We start from the raw sequence: 18,369 nt of genomic DNA, 5'->3' as shown, positions 1-18,369 counted from the left end.
GTCTGTCTGTGTTACTAGGTCTGTCTGTGTTACTAGGTCTGTCTGTGTTACTGGGTCTGTCTGTGCTACTGTGTCTCTCTGTGTTACCGGGTCTCTCTGTGTTACCGGGTCTCTCTGTGTTACCAGGTCTCTCTGTGTTACTGGGTCTGTCTGTGTTACTGAGTCTGTCTGTGTTACTGGGTCTGTCTGTGCTACTGGGTCTGTGCTACTGGGTCTGTCTGTGTTACTGGGTCTGTCTGTGCTACTGGGTCTGTCTGTGTTACTAGGTCTCTCTGAGTTACTGGGTCTGTCTGTGTTACTGGGTCTGTCTGTGTTACTGGGTCTGTCTGTGCTACTGGGTCTGTCTGTGCTACTGGGTCTGTCTGTGCTACTGGGTCTGTCTGTGTTACTAGGTCTGTCTGTGCTACTGGGTATGTCTGTGCTACTGGGTCTGTGCTACTGGGTTTGTCTGTGTTACTGGGTCTGTCTGTGCTACTGGGTCTGTGCTACTGGGTCTGTCTGTGCTACTGGGTCTGTCTGTGCTACTGGGTCTGTCTGTGTTACTAGGTCTGTCTGTGCTACTGGGTATGTCTGTGCTACTGGGTCTGTGCTACTGGGTCTGTCTGTGTTACTGGGTCTGTCTGTGTTACTAGGTCTGTCTGTGTTACTAGGTCTGTCTGTGTTACTGGGTCTGTCTGTGCTACTAGGTCTGTGCTACTGGGTCTGTCTGTGTTACCAGTAGCACATACAGACATAGTAACACAGACAGACCCAGTAGCACAGACCTAGTAGCACAGACAGACCCAGTAACACAGACAGACCTAGTAACACAGACAAACCCAGTAGCACAGACAAACCAAGTAGCACAGACAGACCCAGTAGCACAGACAGACCTAGTAACACAGACAGACAGACCCAGTAGCACAGACCTAGTAGCACAGACAGACCCAGTAACACAGACAGACCAAGTAACACAGACAGACCTACTAACACAGACAGACCTAGTAACACAGACAAACCCAGTAGCACAGACCCAGTAGCACAGACAGACCCAGTAACACAGACAAACCCAGTAGCACAGACCCAGTAGCACAGACATACCCAGTAGCACAGACAGACCTAGTAACACAGACAGACCCAGTAGCACAGACAGACCCAGTAGCACAGACAGACCCAGTAGCACAGACAGACCCAGTAACACAGACAGACCCAGTAACACAGACAGACCCAGTAACACAGACAGACCCAGTAACCCAGAGAGACCTAGTAACACAGACAGACCCAGTAGCACAGACAGACCCAGTAACACAGACAGACCCAGTAGCACAGACCCAGTAGCACAGACAGACCCAGTAACACAGACAGACACAGTAACACAGACAGACCCAGTAACACAGAGAGACCCGGTAACACAGAGAGACCCGGTAACACAGAGAGACACAGTAGCACAGGCAGACCCAGTAACACAGACAGACCTAGTAACACAGACAGACCTAGTAACACAGACAGACCTAGTAACACAGACAGACCTAGTAACACAGACAAACCCAGTAGCACAGACAGACCCAGTAACACAGACAGACCTAGTAGTACAGACAGACCCAGTAACACAGACAGACCCAGTAACACAGACAGACCCAGTAGCACAGACAGACCCAGTAACACAGACAGACCCAGTAACACAGACAGACCCAGTAACACAGACAGACCCAGTAGCACAGACAGACCCAGTAGCACAGACAGACCCAGTAACACAGACAGACCCAGTAGCACAGACAGACCTAGTAACACAGTCAGACCCAGTAGCACAGACAGACCCAGTAACACAGACTGGGTCTGTCTGTGCTACTGGGTCTGTCTGTGCTACTGGGTCTGTCTGTGCTACTGGGTCTGTCTGTGCTACTGGGTCTGTCTGTGCTACTGGGTCTGTCTGTGTTACTAGGTCTCTCTGAGTTACTGGGTCTGTCTGTTACTGGGTCTGTCTGTGCTACTGGGTCTGTCTGTGTTACTGGGTCTGTCTGTGTTACTGGGTCTGTCTGTGCTACTGGGTCTGTCTGTGCTACTGGGTTTGTCTGTGTTACTAGGTCTGTCTGTGTTACTAGGTCTGTCTGTGTTACTAGGTCTGTCTGTGTTACTAGGTCTGTCTGTGTTACTGGGTCTGTCTGTGCTACTGTGTCTCTCTGTGTTACCGGGTCTCTCTGTGTTACCGGGTCTGTCTGTGTTACTGGGTCTGTCTGTGTTACTGGGTCTGTCTGTGCTACTGGGTCTGTCTGTGCTACTGGGTCTGTCTGTGTTACTAGGTCTGTCTGTGCTACTGGGTCTGTCTGTGCTACTGGGTCTGTGCTACTGGGTTTGCCTGTTTTACTGGGTCTGTCTGTGCTACTGGGTCTGTGCTACTGGGTTTGTCTGTGTTACTAGGTCTGTCTGTGTTACTAGGTCTGTCTGTGTTACTAGGTCTGTCTGTGCTACTGGGTCTGTCTGTGTTACTAGGTCTGTCTGTGCTACTGGGTCTGTCTGTGTTCCTGGGTCTGTCTGTTTTACTGGGTCTGTCTGTGCTACTGGGTCTGTGCTACTGGGTCTGTCTGTGCTACTGGGTCTGTCTGTGTTACTGGGTCTGTCTGTGTTACTGGGTCTGTGCTACTGGGTTTGTTTGTGTTACTGGGTCTGTCTGTGCTACTGGGTCTGTGCTACTGGGTCTGTCTGTGTTACTAGGTCTGTCTGTGTTACTAGGTATGTCTGTGCTACTGGGTCTGTTTGTGCTACTGGGTCTGTGCTACTGGGTTTGTCTGAGCTTGGTGCTGGGGCACACTGAAGCTGGGGAGAGAGATGGTACAACGGGCCATATTCTGGATAAGGGAATGCAGGATATCCTGTGGAGCCGCCGCTGACTGCAGTGCTGATACAACCCCACACAACACAGTGGTCACAGAACAGAATAGGCAGGCTAGGGGCTTGAGCTGTTGTTCTGCTATAAATAATCCCTTCATAGCCATCCATTCAGCACACACAATACACAGTATACAAGCACATTGCGCTATTCAGAGCTGGAGCCATGTAGAGAAGTACTGTATTCAAATATTTGCTTCCATATTTAATCCCCCAAAAGCTATTCATTATTTATTGTTTATTAAACACTAATTAAATGGGTCCAGAATGTATGTATTTCAGTCTTTTCTTTTACAGAGAAAGCCCCTTTAGAGGACTTTGAGAACTGTGATTTTCTATGGCCCTAACAGCATAGTTGATCTAGGAACTTTACTCTTGTCATGAGTCTGTAGATTCATGTAATCTATGGAAGTATGAGGTACGCAACTCCTTCCCAAGCCTGATCCTGACACATACGTTCTGCCATGCCGGCTGACATCGGGAACAGAAATGAAACCTGCCGCAGACAGCAGACAAATTGAAAGCACTCACTCTCCCCAGACGGCGGATTATTATGTTTTTCTTAATAATTAAACTATGAACTCCAGTGGGTAATCAGACAGACAGACAGACAGACGGCACTGAGCCACACTGAGAAGGACGTGGGAGTGGTGGGTGTTAAGATTCATTTTTACTGTGAGCTGGGCGGGTGGGGCGGGGCTCTGCAGACTGATTAAACTGGTGTGTGAGACTGACAGATCCCAGACAGGCTAGGGCCTTTCAACACCAGGTGCCACACCTCCTTCATATGAACAGGGGCCCCACCGCATCCACCGGCCCCTGTTAAGATGGGAGAGATAGGGAACCAGTACTGGCCCCTGTAGATGGGAGAGATAAGGCACCAGTACTGGCCCCTGTAGATGGGAGAGATAGGGAACCAGTAGATGGGAGAGATAGGTGTTATGGGATTTTGATGAATAATGACTAAATTATGTATACATTTAGCTTAAAACTACAACTAAACAGAATACTACTATGTTACTGTATGGATGTATGAATCTTATTATAATCATAGTACTGAATATAATGTGTGTAATTATAATCAAGAATTAGAACAAAGACTGTCTGTTCCTTGTTAGAAACGAATGGAGTTATCGTCAGACCGGCTGGAATACTGTGTTCCTTACAGGACATCCTGTCTCTACCCAGGGAGGGGAGAGACCTTGGGCTAGTAGTAGATTATTTAACAGGTGGTAGACAATGTGGGAAGGCTTGTGAACTATACTGCCATTGTATCGGAGTGGAGGAAGGACATTTTAAAACCTATGATGTCATTTTTAGTATATAACCTGATGTAAATTGTACTATGATCAGTACTCTTGAGAATAAACGCTATTGATTGATTTTGAGACTAGTTTCTGTCCATTTTATGCAAATAAGTATCTTACAAATTCTTAGAAATGGGCAGAGTGTTTTAATTGAATTGGTTGATGAACATATAGGAATGAAATTCCTTTAACAATAGGGAACCAGTACTGGCCCCTGTAGATGGGAGAGATAGGGCACATGCAGGGGGGACAGAGGGGGTAGAGGGGCAGGGCACTGGTCTCTCACCAGCTGACAGTCCTCCAGGGAGTTGACCAACTGAGCGTTCTGGCAGGACAGGATGGAGCCAGCCAGGTTGAGCATCACACACACCGCCGACAGCAGCATGAAGAAGGTGATCTATTGAGACGGAATAGAGATGTTGGGATTTATAGAGCAACAGTTGACCAACACAATACAGCCATAACATGGGTTATTCCTCTAGGGAATGTACAGAGATTCACCAGTTGATTTAATGTGCATGTTGTCTTCTGGTAGGCAGTAATGTGTTTTTTTATGCATGGCTACTGTGAGAGGGAAGGCTTCACCAATCAATATTGACTGATTGACTGATTACATTGAGTCATCAGGGGGAGGAAAAGGCAGCAGATTATCACAGAAATCAATAACCGTTTTTCTCAAACGAATTAAGTCCATCTACGATAAACTTAATCTAACCCATGGCTAACCCATCTGCTCAGAGGTTAAGAGCACAAACACCACGCATACATATTGACATTTGACAGACCAATTCTTTACATTGCTACCAGTAACATTGTCCCTTATAGTTACAGGACTGTCCTTGATACCCATATATATTTTCTCACGATGCCTTTCGTATCCAGTGTCACCTGAAGACCTAAAGCCCTGATGATGGATGGTCAGGTAGAGGAACCAATCTCCTCCTAATTCCTCAGCCCAACTCCAATCAACACTACTGCTTCCCAACAGCCTGATATATCTCTTCTGTGGCAATTCCCCCCCTCTCTGCACTGTCACCACAGTAGCTACCTCCATGTTCCCCCTCTAGTCTCCCATTAAAAACAATTATCATTATTTCATAGCCGACAGTCCCGGGAAATCCATCCTGTGAGGAGAAATAGAGTGAACATTTGGGCTCCTTTAAATTACAGTTCAAGTGTAATAGAATGGGTTTAAAGCAGTCAGAGGCCTCCGCCAGTAGATTACAAGGCAGAGCAGGATCCTGTATATCAGCCCTGGCCTTCGTCCACACATACTGTAGCCTGTTTGATTTACAGCCCCGGTCCTGGTCCTGGTGCTGCCCCCAGCATTAACCCAGACTGGAGGGCCAGGAGGGAGGGACACAGGGGACACCAGCCCAGACTGGGGGTGGGAGGAGGGAGGAGGGAGGGACACAGGGGACACCAGCCCAGCCTGGAGGTGGGGGGTGGGAGGAGGGAGGGACACAGGGGACACCAGCCCAGCCTGGGTGTGGGGGGTGGGAGGAGGGAGGGACACAGGGGACACCAGCCCAGCCTGGGGGTGGGAGGAGGGAGGGATACAGGGGACACCAGACCAGCCTGGGGGTGGGAGGAGGGAGGGACACAGGGGACACCAGCCCAGCCTGGGGGTGGGAGGAGGGAGGGACACAGGGGACACCAGCCCAGCCTGGAGGTGGGGGGTGGGAGGAGGGAGGGACACAGGGGACACCAGCCCAGCCTGGGTGTGGGGGGTGGGAGGAGGGAGGGACACAGGGGACACCAGCCCAGCCTGGGGGTGGGAGGAGGGAGGAGGGAGGGATACAGGGGACCCCAGACCAGCCTGGGGGTGGGAGGAGGGAGGAGCGAGGGACACAGGGGACACCAGCCCAGCCTGGGGGTGGGGGGTGGGAGGAGGGAGGGACACAGGGGACACCAGCCCAGCCTGGGGGTGGCTGGTGGGAGGGACACATGGGACACCAGCCCAGCCTGGGGGTGGGGGGTGAGAGGGTCACAGGGGACACCAGCCGAGCCTGGGGGTGGGAGGGACACATGGGACACCAGCCCAGCCTGGGGGTGGGGTGTGGGAGTGAGGGGAGGGACACAGGGGACACCAGCCCAGCCTGGGGGTGGGAGGGTCACAGGGGACACCAGCCCAGTCTGGGGGTGGGAGGGACAAGGGGACACCAGCCCAGCCTGGGGTTGGGAGGGACAAGGGGACACCAGCCCAGCCTGGGGGTGGGAGGGACACATGGGACACCAGCCCAGCCTGGGGGTGGGGTGTGGGAGGGAGGGGAGGGACACAGGGGACACCAGCACAGTCTGGGGGTGGGAGGGAGGGGAGGGACACAGGGGACACCAGCCCAGTCTGGGGGTGGGGGTGGGAGGGACACAGGGGACACCAGCCCAGCCTGGGGGTGGGAGGGACAAGGGGACACCAGCCCAGCCTGGGGGTGGGAGGGAGGGAGGGAGGGAGGGACAAGACACATTAACTGAAAAAGAGGTTGACAAACAGACAACAGTAGAGATGGAGAGGAGGAGAGGGAGCGAGGGAACGAGGAGGGACAGAGGGAGAGATGGGGTAAACAGATGGAGAGATACGGTTAAGTGCTTTTGACCATGCCAGGAAATTGTAGAATTGAAAGGTTGATCGGTACGGTTCGATGGAGGTAGACCACGGAATCAGTGGAGAAACACACTACCCCAGGCATTATTCCCTGGCTGTGTGCCCTTGGAGGAAATGCCCGGGGTACAATAACACACAGGATGACACTGGCATGACACTGACAGTAGCTGGTTGTCAGTAGAAATATAACTACATCCAATTAACTCCATGTCTTTTCAATGAGAACCGTGACATAATAGCCAATATGGGGTTGAGACGGATAGAGAGATGGTGGTTTCAGTTGGACTTATATAATAAGATTCAGGTCTTTAAGACTCAGGTCTTTAAGACTCAATTCAGCTGCTACAAATCTAGTAATTAAAAACTAAAACATGAAGAGGGATGAAGAAAACAGTTTGAAGAGTTAGATCAGAAGACCAGAGAAAGATAATGTATTGAATATTTGTGTGTCCATGGGGCGGTTTCACAGACACAGCCAAATCCCGGAAAAGTATTTTCAATGGAGAATGTCCATTGAGGTATTTTTTTGGTCCAGTAGTAGGCTTAATTAATCTGCCCCTGTATGTATATGTGTACTCTCTGCCCCTGTATATGTGTACTCTCTGCCCCTGTATGTATATGTGTACTCTCTGCCCCTGTATATATACGTGTACTCTCTGCCCCTGTATGTAAATGTGTACTCTATGCCCCTGTATGTATATGTGTACTCTCTGCCCCTGTATGTATACGTGTACTTTCTGCCCCTGTATGTATACGTGTACTCTCTGCCCCTGTATGTATACGTGTACTCTCTGCCCCTGTATGTATATGTGTACTCTCTGCCCCTGTATGTATATGTGTACTCTCTGCCCCTGTATGTATACGTGTACTCTCTGCCCCTGTATGTATATGTGTACTCTCTGCCCCTGTATATATACGTGTACTCTCTGCCCCTGTATGTATATGTGTACTCTCTGCCCCTGTATGTATATGTGTACTCTCTGCCCCTGTATATGTGTACTCTCTGCCCCTGTATGTATATGTGTACTCTCTGCCCCTGTATATGTGTACTCTCTGCCCCTGTATATGTGTACTCTCTGCCCCTGTATGTATATGTGTACTCTCTGCCCCTGTATGTATACGTGTACTCTCTGCCCCTGTATGTATATGTGTACTCTCTGCCCCTGTATATATACGTGTACTCTCTGCCCCTGTATGTATATGTGTACTCTCTGCCCCTGTATGTATATGTGTACTCTCTGCCCCTGTATATGTGTACTCTCTGCCCCTGTATGTATATGTGTACTCTCTGCCCCTGTATATGTGTACTCTCTGCCCCTGTATATGTGTACTCTCTGCCCCTGTATGTATATGTGTACTCTCTGCCCCTGTATGTATATGTGTACTCTCTGCCCCTGTATATGTGTACTCTCTGCCCCTGTATGTATATGTGTACTCTCTGCCCCTGTATATGTGTACTCTCTTCCCCTGTATGCATTCATGTACTCTCTGCCCCTGTTTGTATATGTGTACTCTCTGCCCCTGTATGTATATGTGTACTCTCTGCCCCTGTACGTATATGTGTACTCTCTGCCCCTGTATGTATATGTGTACTCTCTGCCCCTGTATATATACGTGTACTCTCTGCCCCTGTATGTATATGTGTACTCTCTGCCCCTGTATGTATATGTGTACTCTCTGCCCCTGTATGTATACGTGTACTCTCTGCCCCTGTATATATACGTGTACTCTCTGCCCCTGTATATATACGTGTGCTCTCTGCCCCTGTATGTATACGTGTACTCTCTGCCCAAGTATGTATACGTGTACTCTCTGCCCCTGTATGTATACGTGTACTCTCTGCCCCTGTATGTATATGTGTACTCTCTGCCCCTGTATGTATACGTGTACTCTCTGCCCCTGTATGTATACGTGTACTCTCTGCCCCTGTATGTGTCTGTGTACTATCTGCCCCTGTATGTATATGTGTACTCTCTGCCCCTGTATGTATATGTGTACTCTTTGCCCCTGTATGTATATGTGTACTCTCTGCCCCTGTATGTACACGTGTACCCTCTGCCCCTGTATGTATATGTGTACTCTCTGCCCCTGTATGTATATGTGTACCCTCTGCCCCTGTATGTATATGTGTACTCTCTGCCCCTGTATGTATACGTGTACTCTCTGCCCCTGTATATATACGTGTACTCTCTGCCCCTGTATGTATATGTGTACTCTCTGCCCCTGTATGTATATGTGTACTCTCTGCCCCTGTATGTATATGTGTACTCTCTGCCCCTGTATGTATATGTGTACTCTCTGCCCCTGTATGTATACGTGTACTCTCTGCCCCTGTATGTATATGTGTACTCTCTGCCTCTGTATGTATATGTGTACTCTCTGCCCCTGTATGTATACGTGTACTCTCTGCCCCTGTATGTATATGTGTACTCTCTGCCCCTGTATGTATATGTGTACTCTCTGCCTCTGTATGTATATGTGTACTCTCTGCCCCTGTATGTATACGTGTACTCTCTGCCCCTGTATGTATATGTGTACTCTCTGCCCTGTATGTATATGTGTACTCTCTGCCCCTGTATGTATATGTGTATTTTCTGCCCCTGTATGTATACGTGTACTCTCTGCCCCTGTATGTATACGTGTACTCTCTGCCCCTGTACGTATATGTGTACTCTCTGCCCCTGTACGTATACGTGTAATCTCTGCCCCTGTACGTATATGTGTACTCTCTGCCCCTGTATGTATATGTGTACTCTCTGCCCCTGTATGTATATGTGTACTCTCTGCCCCTGTATGTATACGTGTACTCTCTGCCCCTGTATGTATATGTGTACTCTCTGCCTCTGTATGTATATGTGTACTCTCTGCCCCTGTATGTATACGTGTACTCTCTGCCCCTGTATGTATATGTGTACTCTCTGCCCCTGTATGTATATGTGTACTCTCTGCCTCTGTATGTATATGTGTACTCTCTGCCCCTGTATGTATACGTGTACTCTCTGCCCCTGTATGTATATGTGTACTCTCTGCCCCTGTATGTATATGTGTACTCTCTGCCCCTGTATGTATATGTGTATTTTCTGCCTCTGTATGTATACGTGTACTCTCTGCCCCTGTATGTATACGTGTACTCTCTGCCCCTGTACGTATATGTGTACTCTCTGCCCCTGTACGTATACGTGTAATCTCTGCCCCTGTACGTATATGTGTACTCTCTGCCCCTATATGTATACGTGTACTCTCTGCCCCTGTACTTATACGTGTACTCTCTGCCCCTGTATGTATACGTGTACTATCTGCCCCTGTATGTATATGTGTACTCTCTGCCCCTGTATGTATATGTGTACTCTCTGCCCCTGTATGTATACGTGTACTCTCTGCCCCTGTATGAATACGTGTACTCTCTGCCCCTGTATGTATACGTGTACTCTCTGCCCCTGTATGTATATGTGTACTCTCTGCCCCTGTATGTATATGTGTACTCTCTGCCCCTGTACGTATATGTGTACTCTCTGCCCCTGTACGTATATGTGTACTCTATGCCCCTGTATGTATATGTGTACTCTCTGCCCCTGTATGTATATGTGTACTCTCTGCCCCTGTATGTATACGTGTACTCTCTGCCCCTGTATGTATACGTGTACTCTCTGCCCCTGTATGTATATGTGTACTCTCTGCCCCTGTATGTATATGTGTACTCTCTGCCCCTGTATGTATACGTGTACTCTCTGCCCCTGTATGTATATGTGTACTCTCTGCCCCTGTATGTATATGTGTACTCTCTGCCCCTGTATGTATACGTGTACTCTCTGCCCCTGTATGTATATGTGTACTCTCTGCCCCTGTATATATACGTGTACTCTCTGCCCCTGTATGTATATGTGTACTCTCTGCCCCTGTATGTATATGTGTACTCTCTGCCCCTGTATATGTGTACTCTCTGCCCCTGTATGTATATGTGTACTCTCTGCCCCTGTATATGTGTACTCTCTGCCCCTGTATATGTGTACTCTCTGCCCCTGTATGTATATGTGTACTCTCTGCCCCTGTATGTATATGTGTACTCTCTGCCCCTGTATATGTGTACTCTCTGCCCCTGTATGTATATGTGTACTCTCTGCCCCTGTATATGTGTACTCTCTTCCCCTGTATGCATTCATGTACTCTCTGCCCCTGTATGTATATGTGTACTCTCTGCCCCTGTATGTATATGTGTACTCTCTGCCCCTGTACGTATATGTGTACTCTCTGCCCCTGTATGTATATGTGTACTCTCTGCCCCTGTATATATACGTGTACTCTCTGCCCCTGTATGTATATGTGTACTCTCTGCCCCTGTATGTATATGTGTACTCTCTGCCCCTGTATATATATGTGTACTCTCTGCCCCTGTATATATACGTGTGCTCTCTGCCCCTGTATGTATACGTGTACTCTCTGCCCAAGTATGTATACGTGTACTCTCTGCCCCTGTATGTATACGTGTACTCTCTGCCCCTGTATGTATACGTGTACTCTCTGCCCCTGCATGTATACGTGTACTCTCTGCCCCTGTATGTATACGTGTACTATCTGCCCCTGTATGTATATGTGTACTCTCTGCCCCTGTATGTATATGTGTACTCTCTGCCCCTGTATGTATACGTGTACTCTCTGCCCCTGTATGTATACGTGTACTCTCTGCCCCTGTATGTGTCTGTGTACTATCTGCCCCTGTATGTATATGTGTACTCTCTGCCCCTGTATGTATATGTGTACTCTTTGCCCCTGTATGTATATGTGTACTCTCTGCCCCTGTATGTACACGTGTACCCTCTGCCCCTGTATGTATATGTGTACTCTCTGCCCCTGTATGTATATGTGTACTCTCTGCCCCTGTATGTATACGTGTACTCTCTGCCCCTGTATATATACGTGTACTCTCTGCCCCTGTATGTATATGTGTACTCTCTGCCCCTGTATGTATATGTGTACTCTCTGCCCCTGTATGTATATGTGTACTCTCTGCCCCTGTATGTATATGTGTACTCTCTGCCCCTGTATGTATACGTGTACTCTCTGCCCCTGTATGTATATGTGTACTCTCTGCCTCTGTATGTATATGTGTACTCTCTGCCCCTGTATGTATACGTGTACTCTCTGCCCCTGTATGTATATGTGTACTCTCTGCCCCTGTATGTATATGTGTACTCTCTGCCTCTGTATGTATATGTGTACTCTCTGCCCCTGTATGTATACGTGTACTCTCTGCCCCTGTATGTATATGTGTACTCTCTGCCCCTGTATGTATATGTGTACTCTCTGCCCCTGTATGTATATGTGTACTCTCTGCCCCTGTATGTATACGTGTATTTTCTGCCCCTGTATGTATACGTGTACTCTCTGCCCCTGTATGTATACGTGTACTCTCTGCCCCTGTATGTATACGTGTACTCTCTGCCCCTGTACGTATATGTGTACTCTCTGCCCCTGTACGTATACGTGTACTCTGTGCCCCTGTACGTATATGTGTACTCTCTGCCCCTATATGTATACGTGTACTCTCTGCCCCTGTATGTATACGTGTACTCTCTGCCCCTGTATGTATACGTGTACTATCTGCCCCTGTATGTATATGTGTACTCTCTGCCCCTGTATGTATATGTGTACTCTCTGCCCCTGTATGTATATGTGTACTCTCTGCCCCTGTATGTATATGTGTACTCTCTGCCCCTGTATGTATATGTGTACTCTCTGCCCCTGTACGTATATGTGTACTCTCTGCCCCTGTACGTATATGTGTACTCTCTGCCCCTGTACGTATATGTGTACTCTCTGCCCCTGTATGTATATGTGTACTCTCTGCCCCTGTATGTATAAGTGTACTCTCTGCCCCTGTACGTATATGTGTACTCTCTGCCCCTGTACGTATATGTGTACTCTCTGCCCCTGTACGTATATGTGTACTCTCTGCCCCTGTACGTATATGGGTACTCTCTGCCCCTGTATGTATATGTGTACTCTCTGCCCCTGTATGTATATGTGTACTCTCTGCCCCTGTATGTATATGTGTACTCTCTGCCCCTGTATGTATACGTGTACTCTCTGCCCCTGTATGTATACGTGTACTCTCTGCCCCTGTATGTATACGTGTACTCTCTGCCACTGTATGTATAAGTGTACTCTCTGCCCCTGTACGTATATGTGTACTCTCTGCCCCTGTACGTATACGTGTACTCTCTGCCCCTGTATGTATACGTGTACTCTCTGCCCCTGTATGTATACGTGTACTCTCTGCCCCTGTATGTATACGTGTACTCTCTGCCCCTGTACGTATATGTGTACTCTCTGCCCCTGTACGTATACGTGTACTCTCTGCCCCTGTACGTATATGTGTACTCTCTGCCCCTATATGTATACGTGTACTCTCTGCCCCTGTATGTATACGTGTACTCTCTGCCCCTGTATGTATACGTGTACTATCTGCCCCTGTATGTATATGTGTACTCTCTGCCCCTGTATGTATATGTGTACTCTCTGCCCCTGTATGTATACGTGTACTCTCTGCCCCTGTATGAATACGTGTACTCTCTGCCCCTGTATGTATACGTGTACTCTCTGCCCCTGTATGTATATGTGTACTCTCTGCCCCTGTATGTATATGTGTACTCTCTGCCCCTGTATGTATATGTGTACTCTCTGCCCCTGTACGTATATGTGTACTCTCTGCCCCTGTACGTATATGTGTACTCTCTGCCCCTGTACGTATATGTGTACTCTCTGCCCCTGTATGTATATGTGTACTCTCTGCCCCTGTATGTATAAGTGTACTCTCTGCCCCTGTACGTATATGTGTACTCTCTGCCCCTGTACGTATATGTGTACTCTCTGCCCCTGTACGTATATGTGTACTCTCTGCCCCTGTACGTATATGGGTACTCTCTGCCCCTGTATGTATATGTGTACTCTCTGCCCCTGTATGTATATGTGTACTCTCTGCCCCTGTATGTATATGTGTACTCTCTGCCCCTGTATGTATACGTGTACTCTCTGCCCCTGTATGTATACGTGTACTCTCTGCCCCTGTATGTATACGTGTACTCTCTACCACTGTATGTATAAGTGTACTCTCTGCCCCTGTACGTATATGTGTACTCTCTGCCCCTGTACGTATACGTGTACTCTCTGCCCCTGTACGTATACGTGTACTCTCTGCCCCTGTATGTATACGTGTACTCTCTGCCCCTGTATGTATACGTGTACTCTCTGCCCCTGTATGTATACGTGTACTATCTGCCCCTGTATGTATATGTGTACTCTCTGCCCCTGTATGTATATGTGTACTCTCTGCCCCTGTATGTATACGTGTACTCTCTGCCCCTGTATGTATACGTGTACTCTCTGCCCCTGTATGTATACGTGTACTCTCTGCCCCTGTATGTATACGTGTACTCTCTGCCCCTGTATGTATATGTGTACTCTCTGCCCCTGTATGTATACGTGTACTCTCTGCCCCTGTATGTATATGTGTACTCTCTGCCCCTGTACGTATATGTGTACTCTCTGCCCCTGTACGTATATGTGTACTCTCTGCCCCTGTACGTATATGTGTACTCTCTGCCCCTGTATGTATATGTGTACTCTCTGCCCCTGTATGTATAAGTGTACTCTCTGCCCCTGTACGTATATGTGTACTCTCTGCCCCTGTATGTATATGTGTACTCTCTGCCCCTGTATGTATACGTGTACTCTCTGCCCCTGTATGTATACGTGTACTCTCTGCCCCTGTATGTATACGTGTACTCTCTGCCCCTGTATGTATAAGTGTACTCTCTGCCCCTGTACGTATATGTCTACTCTCTGCCCCTGTACGTATACGTGTACTCTCTGCCCCTGTACGTATACGTGTACTCTCTGCCCCTGTATGTATACGTGTAATCTCTGCCCCTGTATGTATATGTGTACTATCTGCCCCTGTATGTATATGTGTACTCTCTGCCCCTGTATGTATATGTGTACTCTCTGCCCCTGTATGTATACGTGTACTCTCTGCCCCTGTATGTATACGTGTACTCTCTGCCCCTGTATGTATACGTGTACTCTCTGCCCCTGTATGTATACGTGTACTCTCTGCCCCTGTATGTATATGTGTACTCTCTGCCCCTGTATGTATACGTGTACTCTCTGCCCATGTATGTATACGTGTACTCTCTGCCCCTGTATGTATATGTGTACTCTCTGCCCCTGTATGTATATGTGTACTCTCTTTCCCTGTACGTATATGTGTACTCTCTGCCCCTGTACGTATATGTGTACTCTCTGCCCCTGTACGTATATGTGTACTCTCTGCCCCTGTATGTATATGTGTACTCTCTGCCCCTGTATGTATATGTGTACTCTCTGCCCCTGTATGTATATGTGTACTCTCTGCCCCTGTACATATATGTGTACTCTCTGCCCCTGTACGTATATGTGTACTCTCTGCCCCTGTATGTATACGTGTACTCTCTGCCCCTGTATGTATACGTGTATTCTCTGCCCCTGTATGTATACGTGTACTCTCTGCCCCTGTATGTATACGTGTACTCTCTGCCCCTGTACGTATATGTGTACTCTCTGCCCCTGTACGTATACGTGTACTCTCTGCCCCTGTATGTATACGTGTACTCTCTGCCCCTGTATGTATACGTGTACTCTCTGCCCCTGTATGTATACGTGTACTATCTGCCCCTGTATGTATATGTGTACTCTCTGCCCCTGTATGTATATGTGTACTCTCTGCCCCTGTATGTATACGTGTACTCTCTGCCCCTGTATGTATACGTGTACTCTCTGCCCCTGTATGTATATGTGTACTCTCTGCCCCTGTATGTATATGTGTACTCTCTGCCACTGTATGTATATGTGTACTCTCTGCCCCTGTATGTATATGTGTACTCTCTGCCCCTGTATGTATATGTGTACTCTTATGCGCTTTTCATTTCTAGCTTGAAACGTGCATGAGGGTGTTTAAACACGGATCATAAAGTGCACCTGTATTTCCATGTTGATATGTTAATTAACCTTGGATAGTCACATCACTGAATGTGTGTGTGTGTGTGTGTGTGTGTGTTACTAAACTGCCATATGGTAAGAAAAGACAGACTGCTTTACATGTTCACCTTCAGAGAGACTGTGACGGTCAACATCTTCAGAGTACAACACTCCTTCCCTTGCTTCAAATGTCTCATCACTGACATTAAAGGAAACAGGCAGCAAGCTGAGAACTGACAGTTTTATTATTTTGTGTAAAAACATATTATCGCTTGACTAAGAATAGAACGAGGCTATGACAATGACCATTTTGTAAGGCAGAGATTGAGCAGAGAGACTGTTCCTCCAACATCAGTCGTAAAACGCCTATTAACGGGCACCTCTTGAGTGTTCGCCTCATCGCCAGCTGAACACAGCCAATCAAATGAACTGCTCAATCTCACCAGGTTTTCTGCTGCTCTCTCAGTGGCAATTCCCACTGGGGGGGAAATGTCCCTTAGTGTGAGGGACATTTCCATAAAACAATCATATATTTACACATTCATATGAAATATGTCGTTACAATGTGTGTCTACTGTTTAGATTGTGGTGGAACTCACAAATTCCCTTTCAATATTAAATCAGACTCACCAAGGATGCTCTGACAAGACGACACAGGTCAAATCTGAGACGAGCAAAACCAGCATTCTATTCTATGATTTTCTATTTGTTTTTATTTGTTTCTGTTCATTTATTTTCCATCTTTGTTTCCATTATCTTCCTTTTTATTGCTTTCCATTCATTTGATTCAGCACCGACGAGAAGGCAGGCAGGTAAGTGTCTGCAGTAAATCTCATTAATAGCTGAGTTTATCGTCTGTGCCTTATAGCAAACCTGACTGAATGGCTATCCTTTTAGAGGATACCATATTGACCACACACACCTGTCTCCTGGGCTAATGAAAACGTGTGCCTCCACCCTGGCTCTGTGTTCTAATTTGGGATCACATTTCACTGTTTAACAGACACTCATTAATTACCGTCCACCACCATGACCCCAGCATGACACACAGACTGATTGACAGACTGACAGACACTGCTAGGGCATGCCATCAGAGTTAGGGTCAATTACATTTTTTATTCAGTCAATTCAGGAAGTACACTGAAATTCCAATTCATTTTACTTCCTGGACCCCCAACTCTTCATGCCACTGAGGGACTGAGGAGATTTACACCGCGTGTCACAGTGACCATTAAACACTCGCCAATATATCACCACCATTTTGTTTTCTGATATCAGTGGACAGGGGATGGAAAACAGGCTCAGGCATGGGACTTTTTCCATCAGGGCTCTAATCATTCATACATACAGTCATTTCCCTGATGTGTAGTATGGTATGACCACCCACAGGGGACATGTGCAGTTGAAATACTATATGACAGGAAGTTTGAGTCAGTCAGACTAGTCACACAGAGGCAGAATGAGGGAACGAGGAGAAGACTGTCTGCAAGCTGCAGAGTCATGCAACAGACTGCAGGTCTAACCAACTTTAACCATGAAACAATAACAAAGTAAAACACATCAAATAATCTGTATAATAAAACCAGGAAACAATAACTAAGTAAAACACATCAAATAATCTGTATAATAAAACCAGGAAACAATAACAAAGTAAAACACATCAAATAATCTGTATAATAAAACCAGGAAACAATAACTAAGTAAAACACATCAAATAATCTGTATAATAAAACCAGGAAACAATAACTAAGTAAAACACATCATATAATCTGTATAATAAAACCAGGAAACAATAACAAAGTAAAACACATCAAATAATCTGTATAATAAAACCAGGAAACAATAACTAAGTAAAACACATCAAATAATCTGTATAATAAAACCAGGAAACAATAACTAAGTAAAACACATCAAATAATCTGTATAATACTCAATTAGTAGTTTAGTACAAATATGCAGTATGCCTACACTTCCATAATTAACTAATAGACAGCTAGTGTGTGGAGGGTTGAGGAGAGCAGTCAGACAGTACAACTGGGATGTTTTTGAAGAGCTTTTGAAAACTGAAGGGTGCTTAGAGAGAGCAGCGTTGACTTCACTGGCTAGGACATTCATGTTGCTGGTAAAGCTGCATGTAGAATGGCTCTAATGTGGACAAAGACCGTTAATATCTTTCCACTTTACAACTCTCCTCCTCTGTCTATGTCACAAACCGAAAAACAAAACCATAAATATGGTTTCTAATCTGTGAATCTGCAGGGGAATGAGTCGTATTGGGGCTTTTTGGTCTAGATTGCTGTTGTTGTCATGTTGAAAGCCATGCGGCCCCATGACCCTGTCACCCTATAGCAGGGTCCAGCTCAGTCAAATGTAGCAGTGTTGATGGAGCATTAGCATTCAATAGGTGACACGTCTGTCTCTGACCCCAGTAACACTGCAGCCCACCAGGCCTGTCTGTCTCTGACCCCAGTAACACTGTAGCCCACCAGGCCTGTCTCTGAACCCCAGTAACACTGCAGCCCACCAGGCCTGTCTGGCTCTGACCCCAGTAACACTGCAGCCCACCAGGCCTGTCTGTCTCTG

The 18,369-nt window shown here is 47.1% G+C and overlaps 1 protein-coding gene across 2 annotated transcripts in view; it reads right to left on the bottom strand.

Moving 5' to 3' along the window:
* Positions 1-18,369, bottom strand: part of LOC139384904 (protein ENTREP2-like) — a 143,314-nt gene that overhangs the window by 25,011 nt on the left and 99,934 nt on the right. For both annotated transcript variants that reach the window (XM_071129805.1, XM_071129804.1), the window contains exon 3: positions 4,459-4,569. In XM_071129805.1, coding sequence (XP_070985906.1) covers positions 4,459-4,569 — 111 coding nt within the window. The remainder of the gene's footprint in view (positions 1-4,458; positions 4,570-18,369) is intronic.

This window comes from Oncorhynchus clarkii, chromosome 26 (genome assembly GCF_045791955.1).
Source record: "Oncorhynchus clarkii lewisi isolate Uvic-CL-2024 chromosome 26, UVic_Ocla_1.0, whole genome shotgun sequence".
Classification (NCBI taxonomy): Eukaryota; Metazoa; Chordata; class Actinopteri; order Salmoniformes; family Salmonidae; genus Oncorhynchus; species Oncorhynchus clarkii.
Note: the sequence above shows the minus strand (reverse complement) of the source record. Positions and strands in the feature narration are given on the sequence as shown.